The following is a 13,558-nucleotide window of genomic DNA, read 5'->3' on the forward strand; positions in this document are numbered from 1 at the left end:
AAGGTTTGCAGAGCTGCCTTGATTAAACACAGCAGCAGGCTCCAGTTGAAGAGACAATTCTTCTTTTTTGAAGGGAGGTGGAACAGAGTAATTGCCAGATGTTTGCAATTTTAGCTATAAAAAGATGGCTGCTTTCCATTCCTGACTATGTTGGATCTTTTTTCTTTCTACCAAAGCTATTGTGGTTCACTAAAATAGGCCACTGCACTGATGAATCATCATTCAAAACTGCAATAATGGAAGCAGAACAAATATGACATTTTAAATTCACATATAAGAGTAATAAATTAAAATGTACAGGTAATAGTTATATGCTAAACCACAGAAAATGTGTGTCAGCCCAATGAACTTCACTTTAAGAAAAGTTATGCTTGGAATTTCTCTTGACTCCTTTCTACCTATAGAATGAGGTGCACCAAACCTCACTACCAAGCCTCAACCTCTTCAACTGTGAAATGGGGATAAGCATCCTTGCTGACCTCTCACCCAGCAGAAGGAAGCTATCCTACCTACCCATCTCCAGGTCCTGCCTTGTGCACAAACAGCTCTGAAGTGATGTACAAACATGCGTTATGTGAAAATACAAGATAACATACATGAATGTGTTTGGAAACCATAGATGGCAATTGTGTAAACACAGTATACATTATGCTGTCAAGTCATTGTACTTTCCAGTGTAATTAATAGAGCCTTCCCTACTACCACCCAATACTGAAGTCTCTCTTCAGATAATGCCTATTAAATATGGTGAGTAAAAATTAAAACTTGTTTTGTTCTTTTTTTAAAAATTTAAGTAGCACCAATAAAACTAGCTTGAGAGACTAGTCCTACTTAGGCAAAGAGTTTTATTTTTCTTATTGAGTGAGTTAAAGATATACATGAGGCTCTGGTGACACTATGAACCATTTCTCTGAAAAAAGATGTGTATACATGTAGGACAAGGTGAAATACAATTTCAGGAGACTGGCTAAATCTTAAGTATGAATCCCTGATATGAATAGGTCTCCTGATAAAATTGCTAACTAAATTCATTTTTGCTGTTATGCAGCTTATAACATCTCTAAAAATCTCACTTAATCATTTGATAAAGATTTTTAAAATTAATAAAAATTACTAGCTTACTTTAAATGATGTTCATCTGTACTGTAAGCTAATTACAGTTCAATAATAAAAAGTTACTTCGCAAAGATATGATACGTATAAACCCTGTGTTTTTATTCCACACTAAAATATTTCAAGTAAAGTAGAGCTCTTTTGAGAAAGATATTATGGACATATTGACATGGAATAATTGTCCAGCAATAATAAACATAACACAAACCAATTCTACAACATCAAACAAGAAATTCATTAGCATAGTATAAAAAGAGCATAAAAAAACAAAGTTTTTTTAATTACCAGTATGAACTATATTGGGACAGTTATGATTTTTAAAGTTAAGATTAATACAAACCACAGATTGTGACTCTCCAAGATAATATTAATATTTTAATTTTTAGAATGACAGCAACCATAATGTTGGCACCTTGCAGGGACTGTCTCATCACTTTGTGTCAGTTTAGCACTTAATATTCAAAACAACTCTTTAAAAATACAAATATCTCTAAAGTATGAATGAACTGAGGAGCTTTAGGTGGTCATTTAACCTGGTGAGCTCAGGTTCCCACAGAAATTAAGGGTAAAATAAAATCTGGAATGCACGTCACAGTTCTCTTTGCAGCTTTCCAATATTACTGAGCCTAAGTGGACTCTTTCTTCTTCCTGAGTCCTCTGACAGATTAACCAGTGTCACTTCATAAAGAGGCTTCATAAGGCAGCTTCTACTGTAAATTAACTGGTGCTACTCATATGTCAAGTTCCCAATGAAAATATAAACTGCTTAAGGGACAGGATGTGCTTTTATTTTTTCTTATCTATTATGGAGCCTTATTCAATGAAAATGGCATGAGATGGATCCGAATTAGCCCCACTGAAGTAACTATAAAGGTTGAGATAGGAAAAGTGAAGTCTGTCTACCAAGGGCCATACTGGGTGGGTGGGAGTGCTGCATGTCCACTGTCACTTCAAATGCAGATATTTCTAAGTACTAACACTGTAACTTGCAAATTTCTTTTCTAGAAAGAAAAATTTTACAGAGGAAGCACTTAATAAAACTCTAATCATGGTAACATATAAGAACAGATCAATAACAAAAATATTGGCAAATTGAAATGTCATTTTAATGTCAATAAAATTATCAGCAATATTCTCACAGAGTTTATAGCAAGATGACATAATTCATTTGAATTATGGGGATTTCAAGTGGCAGTTCTTGAAGGTTTTTCTGAAATGATGTTCTCTTGGTAATGACTTCTTAAGATTATAATTGATGTAGGAGAATAGCACTGAGGTCAACCAGTTAAACAATTGGCAGAATTTGGCAAAGTCATGGTGACCCAGGAAACATGTATAGACTCACAAGCACTGTACGCAGAACCAATCAGAAAAGTGCTCTTTCAATTCTTCATTTGCACATGGCACAAAACCCACTGAGTCTTCCATAGAAAAGTTTAAATCTCACACCAGGTCAAGTGAGTCTCTCACTGGATAATGATCTCAATGCCTTATTTGCATGAGGAAGAAGCCAATCTAGGAATTCTAGAGAAAAAAGACCCTTTCTCTTATCCTGGTGGGCTCTGTAAGGCTGTTCACTGGTCCACTCTGACTCTGCAGAGTGTACTTCGCTTCCAGCTTCAAGAAATGTACATCCTTGCTCCCTTTCCCAGGTGTCTTGTCCCATTCTTTGTTCAGGAAACCAAGGACCTGGAAAGAATCCCCCAGACCCATTACCCAGTAACAGTGTGGCTTTTCTATTTTCATATACCAGACATATCCCTGCCAAGGTGATTCTAAATAACTTTCACACTTATCTAGATGAGAACAAATTTTCAAACAGCTCTGAATAATTATTAAGGAACACAAGAGTGAGAACCATTCACTCTTATTAAAGGAAAATACAATAGCCAGAGTATTATTCAGTGTAATACAGAGAAAAAGCCAAAGACCTGGAATTAGGAGGCAAGGGTTCAAACACAAGCTTTGCCCTAGCTTTTCCAGGCTATGTATATTAAACTCGGCAGATTGAAGATGATAATATCTTTCACATTATGGCTGAAAAGGTCCGGTAAACATTAAACAAAGTAGACTTCAGGCACAACACAGGCTAATAAAACTATTAAAAACTTTTGCATTCTTAAGACATGGATCCACCAGGGAAATTATCTTGGTAATGGTGAAAATCAAGGATTAAAAGCTAGAGATATAGCTCAGGGGTAGAGTAGTTGCCTAGCATGTAAGAGGCCATGGGTCTGGTCCCTGGCATCACAAAAAGCAAGCAACAACAACAACAACAACAACACCCCAAAACATAATTATTAAAAAGTGATTAGGTGATAGTACCAAAATTTAAGGGAAAATACTACAATTTTATCAAAAAGGCCTTCTATGTTTATTAGTTTCACCATGAGTCCTCCGAACCTCAGATTATTTGTTTCTAGGAAACATAATATCTTAAGAGCTATAATAAAGTTACAGGATACTGTGGTGATTGAACCCAACAAGTGAGAAAGTATTCTGAAATTTATTCACATGCATGAGTGAGCACACACATATTCAAAGTTGCAAATATTAATGACTATTTCATAATAAAATTCTTCTTTCATTGTTTCCTGATTTCTCAGGAACACCTCAAAGTGTGGATAAGTAGGGGGAAAAAGCAAAACAAAAGAAAAAAAATACTTAAATTGGCTCATATCTCACATTCTTCAGGGTATGTGTTTGACAAGGGGAAAAAGCTGCCTTAAAATATATTCAGGAGAATTGCTTTTGTTTTTTCTTTTCTTTTTTTCCTTAGCATCTCTATGTATAGAAACATTTCATTCTAAAGCTGAAAATGCAACTGGGGACAGAGGGAAAGGTATTTCTGGCCAGGAAGGTGCCTCTTGCTCTTGCTGTAGGATAGGTTTTCCTGGTTTCTGCAGATACTGAACTTCTTGAGCTGTTCCTAAAGGTAAGTGTCAAAGCATACTAGCCTATGTGCTTCAACCCCTACTGCAAAGGTATCTCAACTGCAAAGCTATCGCTAGAAGTCCACATGAACAACTTGAGGACACCAGCAAAGAGCTGCCCAAATCACAAGGGTTATAATGGGCACCACACTCTGCTTCTGTCGTGCTCTTAGCACTGTCTGACATGTCATGCTGGCCACTCCCCTTTCCTGCCAGATTAACAACTAACTCTTTCTCTAAGGCTCAAATCAGATACCTCCTGCTCTATATAGTTTTCCCCAATTCATCCCATAAGATTTCCTGCAAATTCTTTTGTAACACTAAACGTACCATTGCAATCTAATGGATATTGCATGTCTATGCAACTATATATGTATTGTTTGACAACAGCAACTTACAGAGCAATGTAAATTATTAAACTTTTTATTTTGAAATAAAGATGATAAGGCTGGAAGAGCTAACTGCTAGGAACCCAAAGCACCACATCCCAGGGACCTGCATGTCTCTGTCCCAGCTGCTGTCCTCTGTCCTCCAGTCTCTGAGTAATTTTAAGGAATACTGATAAAAAATACAATACCATGATTTTTTTTTTTTTTACAGATACTTAGGTTAAAGTTTGTTCAGGGCATAATTTCTTTATATGGTATATTTGCCCAAAGGCTCAGGTGTCAGGTTTAATTTTACAATATTCATAAGGAATCCATTTATAGGCAATTTAAATAGGCCTTCGGTGACCCAAATTGGCTGAACATTCAGGTACCACCTCACCTCCTGAAGTAAAACTATAGAAAGTGCTTGATAAAGCAACAATCTGGGCATCCACTGCAGAAGAACCAAGAACCGATCTTTTGTTATTGTTTTAATTATACCCTCTTTTCCTGTTAAGATTCTAAATAAATATTTTGAGGGGACAACATATGCAAAAAACTGGTATCTAAGGTGGAAGCTCAGAGGAAACGCTACAGCAATGGGAAGGATGCTGTGGATCCCTGAACCTCTGCATTATTTCACAAGAAAAGAGGCTTTCGACTTCAAGAACTACTATCCTTAACCACAGGACCTGAGGAAGTTCGGGGAGCATTTCAGCCATCTGACTGGACCTAAGATTTTGATCCCCTAAGATTCTGAGTCTGTGGAACTGAGGTACTATGGAGGAATTTATTTTTTAATGTTTCTCAAATTTTTCTGAAGACTGGCCAGTTTGAAAGCCACTGGTTTGAAGCCTACATTATAGCAGTGATCTTAAATGGTTACAGGGCAGTTCACATTACATGTAAGATGTTACTTTAAGCAATCAATATGGTCAGTGAATTTATTTAACATTTACCACAAACACATACTAATAAAAATATAAAGCAATCTATGTTTCTTTATTTTACAATTAAACTTTTTATTTTGAAATATAGGCTCACTGAAAGTTCTGCAAATAACATAACCATATTTATAAGAGCATAGCTTGTAATACTTAAATCTTGCAAGCAGCCTATATGACCATCAAAATATGAATAAAAATGTGGTACTTATACCCAATGGAATCCTATACTGCCATAAAGAAGGATAAATTTGGGTCATGTGTAGGAAAATGGATACATGTCAACAATGTAATGTTAAGTGAAATAAATCAAACCTATGAGCTTAAATAACATATGGTTTCTTTTATATGAGAAATCCAAAGTATACATAAGTTAAAGAGAAAAATAAAAGATAGATAATAGAAGACAGGGAGATAAATCTTTTTACAAAAGGCAAGAAAGGAGAAGGGAGAAAGGGATGAAAACAGAACAAAGATGTGCTATGTTCAGCAAGAACTCCTCATGAGATAGATGAAAGACAGCTACGCAAAAAAATTAAAAAATAAAACTAGTACAGTATTCCATATACACTTTACCCAGATTTTCCCAAAGATGACATCCTATGTATCTAGCATGCATTATTAAAGCCAGAAATTTGACCTTATTGCATTAATACTACCTAGACTTTGCTCAGTTTGCACCATTTTTAAACTGCAGTCATTTGTGTATAGTTCTACACACTTGCTTTGCTTTCTCTTGATGTGAACACCCAGTCCCTACCCCACTTCCCAAACTGATCTTCAGTGACCACATCTGTCCTCCGTTTCCAGAGTTTGTCATCTCAAGAATATTTTTGAAATGGAATCATACAATACAGCAACCACTCAAAACTGACTTTTTCCATTAAATAGAATGATTTTCAGGTCCTTCCAGATTGCTACACATACCAAAAGTTCATTCAGTTTTGGTTTTTTGGTTTTTGTTTTTTTGTTCTTTCACTCCTGAATAGTATTGGTCTATTCTATAGATACACCACCAGATCTTGCTTAGATATTTGCCCACCAAAACATATCTAGACTTTTTCCAGTGCTTTATCCTTATAGAAATTGTTACTATAAACATTCATGCACAAGTTTTTGTCAGGACATAAACTTTTTGTTTCTATGGGTTAAATGCCAAAGTGCACAATTGCCAAGTCACACAGTACATGTTTACTTTTATAAAACTCCACCAAGGTGTTTTTCAGAGTGCCAGTTTATATTTATTCCTGTCAGCAACATGAGAGATCATCTCTCTAACACCCTCACCAGAACACTGCACAGGCTTTTACTTTATCTGTTGTAAGTGCTGTGTACCAAAGTAGCATAATGGTTCAAACATTTTCACCCTTATCATTATATTTGACCCTCAAGATAATCTTGATGATAATTAATATAATCAGCTAACTTTTTAAATTAAGGAGCTTGTGAAGCAGAAAAATATCATATCCAAGATATGATAAATGGTAAAAGTGAGGTTGGACTGTAAGTTCATGAACCACCGAGCCAGAATGGTACTTCGCAGCTTTTGAGTGCTGGTAAAGCCTAACTATCGGTAAGATATGATTTGGTCCCAAGAAGTATGAGTTATTTTTATGCAAGAAGATACAATGTAAAGATCAAATTATTAGAGTTAATATTTGATCTTTTAATGAATGAACAGCTTGCCCTATTTTTCCCCTGAGGACCTGATAATTAAAACTCATACTGCACTCTACATCAACAGATGAAGCTGACCCAGAGAAGAGGCATGCCAGTCAAACCTGAGTCTCGTGAGAGTTCCTGACATTTCAGTGAATTTGTGACCATCTTCATGGCACATGATGCATAATTATAACAACCATCTGAAACGCTGCCTATACTCATTGGTGATTGCTGTCAATTTAACAAACCTTTCAGGGCTACAAATGGATGCTTCCCATTTACACTTCTGAATCCACATATGAGAGTCCACCTGCATGTGAACAAATACTTCAGGAATTCCAGAGATAAGAGAGCACACTGTGAGTGTAAATATTTAGGTATCATTATCTTCAACCCCAAGAAAAAAGTTTCCATAACAGATGGACAGAAGCAGCACCAAATCGGCTACAGATATACTCTGCCTAACCAAAATACACAACTCCACAGCACTAATGCTAATTACCCACCAAGTAACACTCACTCAGGACTCATCAATCCCAAGGAAGCTAGCACAATCGTGCCTTTTCTATAGACAATGGTTGCATAGCGGATTGAACACATCCAGGAACCTTGGGTGCTGCAGGGAGTTCAGTGAGGGAAAGCTTTCCCTGCATCTTCAAATGTTTTCGCGCCTGACAAAGGAAAGAACTACATGTCAAATGCTTTTCTAGTTATACTACTCTAAGTATTTAGTATGAGTGTATCAAAAACGGTACTGGCATGGGAAAAAACAGGAAAGAAATAAGCTTAGCTTGGCTGTCACCTCCATCAGGGGAGACCCAGTTCTTATGCTGTTCTGGCATTTTGTTATAGTTACTATGGCAATCCCATATTAGCATTGATCTATCACTAATTCCACCCCATGGAATGGATTAATAACCCCAGGGTACGAGAAAATACTGAATGATCCTGTCAAATCAATTCCATCCTACGATTCCCATAAAATTCATGCCACTTCTCCCGGACCACCCTTACCAGGAACTGTAGCAAAACTGGAAAAGAGAAGCCTTATCTCTATTTTTTTTAGAAATATACAAGGTAATATATTTAGGAATAGTTTGTGAAAATAGTCATAATTTTAAAATTAATTTCAAAAAAATCACAAAATAATAAAATAATGGAGTTATACAAATGATGAAGTTGAATGGCCGAACCTCCAAAAACTATAATCCTTTCAAATCACTGAGAGTTTCAGACATGAACATCCATATTGCTGCACTGTACTTCAATAGCCTCTTTCACTAGGGTAGTCCACCACTCCATAAAAGGCCAATAACATCTGTTCTGTCTACCCCAGAGAGCAGCAATAAAAATTATCTTCTGAAAAATAAGACAATGATATGTAACTGCTAAACACAGATAAAGGTTTGAACCAATAAAAATAATTTCTACAAAAAAAAGATCATCTTGAATTGATACCCTATGGATTCAGTTTGTTTTGTTTGTTTGTCTGTATTTTTGTTTTTGTTTTGCTAAATGTAACATAAAAATGTTTTTCAAAAGGAATTTCAGAGATGGGGGAGAGGTAATGCTAAGGCACAAGAAAACTCCAACTTTATAGTCTTTCAAACTTTACAAATCACTCTTTATTAGTGTTCATTGCAATGATGTGTAAATAACATTAACAACTTTCAACTCAGCAAATTATTAAGAGACAGGGAAAAGACAGGAAAAAAGTGAAGACAGAGGGAAGAGAAAGGGGGAAGAGATGGAGGGAGAAGAGAGAGAGACAGACAGAGAGACAGAGACAAAGAAAGTGAGACTGAATGAAATTCTAATTCCCAGAGGGTAACGACAGGATAAATTCAAAATCATCTAAAAAAATAAATTAGTAAAATAGGAGAGCTTATGTACTCTGGTATCTACCAGGAACAAAGAAAATCATATGTACTTTTGGTGCCAGAGTCTAAGGTTGTGTGCTTATTTAGTTGTTCTTGCTTTTTTGTTGCTGGTGTTTTACATTGAAGGGAGGGAGACCTAGATTTCAGGGCGAACAGTGTTAAGGAGTAGTAATTTAAAGACTAAAAGAAAATGGCATTATCTTGTTTTCCTCATAAGTATAAAAGGTGGTGGTGGAAAATTATAAAAACATATGAAAAGAATTTGACAAAATAGATAACAGTCAACACTATCAAATCTGCAAGCAAACAATCTGTAAGGGCATTTGAAGGCAGATAAAGAAACACAAATCTTTACAAAAGTAATAACAAATAGAACAGGAATAAAATAAAAATGACCTAAAACATAGAGAGCTACTCACTGGGAAATAGTGCAATCCACTTTAAAGTTCACAAAACTCCTTTAGAAAAGAGTTATTAGAATATCTTATAAAAGAAAATTATAACATATGGGTACCACATAAATATAAGTTGATGTGGAAAATATGTTGGTACTTTCTTAACTTTCACAGTCAGAATTTAAAAATAAGAAAGCAAGCCCCAGAGATTAGACATAATACCAAGGAGAGAAATGTAATGGGTAATCTCAAGGTAGCACTGGTTAAACAACTCCTGGACTGAAACAGACATAATTTAAATGTGCATCTTAAAGCTGCATGCTGCACACAGACAACAGCCACAGTGAAGAAAACTTACTGGCCATAAAATCACAGGGAAAGTCAACTCTCCTTCTCTAAGATTCTATTTCTTTATGGAAAAATAAAACACACAGGTGACTGTGATGAAGACACAATGATCCAATAATGGGAAAGCATAGAGCTCAGTATGTACAGTACTACATGTTCAAAAAGGACCAAAAAAGAGCAGGGGCCATGACAATAGTAGAAATTTGATACTATAGAATAAAATGTTTATGAAAATACTTTTGATCTAGGCCACACCAAAAACAGATCTTTTAGGGAAAGTGATACAGACAGTATTACAACAAGTAACAAAAGCACAGGAGGTAGCATGTCAAGAAGGTAAAAGATTTATGAGCTGCAGAGCATGCAAAGAATCAGAGTTTACTGTAGTGTGCTTAGATAATCTGATGCTGGTGAAGCACACAGAGTCTAGGCTGGGGGAGCCATCCAAGGGGCCAACTCATTGGAAGACATGAAGTCCAGATTGAAGAAGTCTAGAGGACTTCTAGAGGAAGGTATGACACTCTCTTCCATTCCTCATATATGCCCTAGATTAGCCTACTGACTATAGCCCTCTGTGTATGCCTGCTACACCTTAACTCGCCGGTACACATAATCTACTGTCCTACCTCCTAGGTCACTCCCTGCATCATGGCCTCTAACTCTTTAACTTAGCATATCTTATGCCCCACCCAGTAGAAGGAAGTCGATTTGATGTCTCCCCAATATTAAGAGACAAAACAGTAATGGTCCTAGTAATCACACCAGGAGAGATGATAAGGAAGCCAACATATGGTACATCCTGTCCCTGTGAGAAGGATCCTCTTCCAGAGCACCACAATCTCTAAAGAATAAAGAATCCAAAGAAGACCAGTTTCACTAAGTCCTTCATTAGCTGCAAAAGGTGCAGTCTACTTTGAGGGCAATAAAGCTCCTAGCACTGTCTTGGAGATCAGCACAGCACTAAGGACTTCCTTTACTGTTTTTCCATAGCACCTCTCTAATGGTCTTGCTTTTGCCTTTTCTGGGAAAAAGGACACCCAAAAATCCACCACCCGAGAGATTCAGGTGTGCTGACACACAAACCTCCCTACCAGCCTCCCTAAAGAGACAGTCACCTTATACAAGGCAGACATCTGGACATCTAGACCAGGTGTCTCACACAAGTCCCAAAACACTATCATACTATCAAAAGTGCTTACTAGGGGCAGGAGAGGACTAGTAAGAAAGAAAGTAAGACTAAAAGATATCACAGCAAACAAACCCATCTCACACAGAACCACTAAAACAAACATGCTAATGTCACTCAAAAAGTAATGACAAAAATCAAGAAAATGGTAAAACAAATTTTTAAAAGGTGGGACAAAGGTAGAAAATATAGAAAGAGGGACTGGATCTCTTCATCACCCCTATTTTTCAGCTGTCAGAATTTAACATTCTTCTGTGTGTTAGGTTTAAGTTATGAATTTATGAATTTGAATGAGCTTCTGACAGTGACTGGGAAAAATATGGAACCTCTTCAACCAAAAAGTATGGCATCATTTATACTGCCCATGTGGAAAAATACAGAAGTACATAATATATACAGCCACACACATGTGTGAATGCCCAGTTCATGTGCACCTTTAAATTTTGCTTGATGTAAATTGAATAAGCGATTAAAATCCCTGAAACTAACTCGCTTAGAATTACCTATGACCTTCAACAAATATGGATCTCATGGAGATATTCAGGCTACTTTATGCTACAAATGCCTAAGGAAGCAAAAGTAGCCAGAGAATTTAAAGCAAATTCCAGGGAATTCATTAGGCTGACTCTACACAGGATTCTCCTTGGACTATTCCTTGACAGCATTCTGGAACACTTATCTAGAAAGAAGAGGGAGGAATCATTGGGTGGTAGACACATTACCTCAAGAGAATGGTAAAGGAAGGAGGATAAGGCAGAAAGGCACTGAGTAAAGAGGTCATATTTCCTGCTTAGGCTCTAGTCCTATTTATAACTGTATAACCACATCCATAGAATCTGTGAGATCTTAATCTCTTTATTTAAAAAAAAGAAAAGCAGGGGTTGATCCAGAATAATTACTTGAGGTTCATAAGCCTTCGCTGCTCTGTAAATTCATAGGCTTCCATTTTCCAACACAAAGTTGTCCTGACCAATCTCCTCTACTATTCTGAATTTTTCTGCTCTAGAAGTCCAACCCTGAAATACCAGCACTTACCCTCAGCTCCAGGTTGCTTATATGGGTTGTACTTGGGCTTTGGAGCAACTACCGGTGCAAACTTCTTGGGTGGCTGTTGTGTAGACACTGAAATACTGGGAGTCCCAAAAGAATGGGTGGTCTCCATCCGCGCAGGAACATGGCCAAGGGGCTCACCAGTGCTTTTGGGTGGCAGCCAAGTTGGATAAGACATTGTTGAAAGCTGTAATTAAAAAGTAATAAATGCTGTTTTTATAGAAGCTCTCACTTTATGTTATTTCATTTTAACCCATACTTAATGCATCTTTATAAAGATTCACTACATTATCTGCAAAAAAGAACGAAGGAAGAAATTAGAAGAATAAAACAATGTAGAAGGAAAGGAGGAGAGGAAGGGAGATAATCAGAACAAGGAGGAGAAGGAAGTAAAAGATGAACAGAGTGGAGAAGGGCGAGAAAGAAACGGAGGAGGAAAGCAGGCCTGCATATCTGAATACCTCACTCCAATAATTACCAATTTAGCTCTAGGCCCTCCTGGAGAAGGAGATAGGAGTAAGAAACAGTTCCTAACTTGAAAACGTTTCTGGGTAGGAAGTTGGGGGAAAAGATTCAATTTTATCAATAATCTAAAAAATAATCACCACATCAGTTAAATGGTGACACCTATATGAGTTAATAAGATACCTAAGTGAGATTTGAAACAAGCATTTCTGGAATGAAGGAAAAGATAAAATAACTTTGTTCCGGCAGCAGGACCAAAAGGATTTCACTGATGAGTGTTTCTCAGACTAGGTCTGGACTGCTGAATAAAAAGTGCACTTGAACAATGTTAGTAAAGTCACAGAAGCAGAAAAATGTGCTTCTGTTTATTGTAGCTTCAGGCAGAATAAAACAAAGTAGCTAGCCAAAGAAGTAAAATATGTGGAACCAAAGTGAGACAACTTTGCATGTGTACTTGAGAAATTTAAATGTGCATTCAGAAGACAGGAAGGGACACACTAAAAAGGACACTTTAAGATGATTTTTTGAGAAAGGGAAACAGAAGGGGGCGGGTGGTAGAATGAGGAGGAGGATGAGTGGGAGAAGATGTATTCTGTACCTGTATCAACTTCCTATGATGAATATAATCATCATGTACTACAAACATGTACTAGTAAGAATAAAATAATAAAACAAAATAAGCACTCAGAGCAGCTCTGCTCTCTACCAAGAGGCACCCGAAAATAGGGAGGAGGGAGCACTGATTGTCACAACACCTATAAAGCACACACAGGTAGGTCAGCCCCTCACCGCAAAAGAAAAAAACAAATGCCATCAAGAGCTCTACTGAGCTGATAGCATATAGGATCTTTTTTCTTTTAGCTGCATGGGGAATAACAAGGCCAACCTGGATGCTGCTCTGATCAAAGTGTGCACATCATGTGAAGAAAGGAAAATGCTGTCTCCTTCTAAGACAAGCCAATCACTCCTGCAGGCAGCCTTCCCGTGGGGATGAGCCTCCCAGACTGCTGCTGAGGACAGCTCTCCAAGCCTGATTGCAAGAGCACTCCAGCACAGGGAGGCCCGGAAGGTGCCCTGCTCCATCCCAAACCCACATCCAACTAGTAATTTATTAATTGAACTGAATTAATTAAGAGGGATACATGATTATCTCCAGATGTCTGTAAAGACAAAGAACACAGGAAATGTGGGGGAAATTAAGGCCTCAGCACATG

At 37.1% G+C, this 13,558-nt stretch overlaps 1 protein-coding gene across 11 annotated transcripts in view; it reads right to left on the bottom strand.

Moving 5' to 3' along the window:
* Lpp (LIM domain containing preferred translocation partner in lipoma) overlaps positions 1 to 13,558 on the bottom strand; it is a 612,241-nt gene that overhangs the window by 383,007 nt on the left and 215,676 nt on the right. For all 11 annotated transcript variants that reach the window (XM_010624126.3, XM_010624129.2, XM_010624124.2 and 8 more), the window contains one exon: positions 11,865 to 12,066. In XM_010624126.3, coding sequence (XP_010622428.1) covers positions 11,865 to 12,057 — 193 coding nt within the window. In that variant the 5' untranslated portion in view covers positions 12,058 to 12,066. The remainder of the gene's footprint in view (positions 1 to 11,864; positions 12,067 to 13,558) is intronic.

This window comes from Fukomys damarensis, unplaced genomic scaffold (assembly GCF_012274545.1).
Source record: "Fukomys damarensis isolate Sample0158 unplaced genomic scaffold, DMR_v1.0_HiC HiC_scaffold_12, whole genome shotgun sequence".
In the NCBI taxonomy this organism is placed as follows: domain Eukaryota; kingdom Metazoa; phylum Chordata; class Mammalia; order Rodentia; family Bathyergidae; genus Fukomys; species Fukomys damarensis.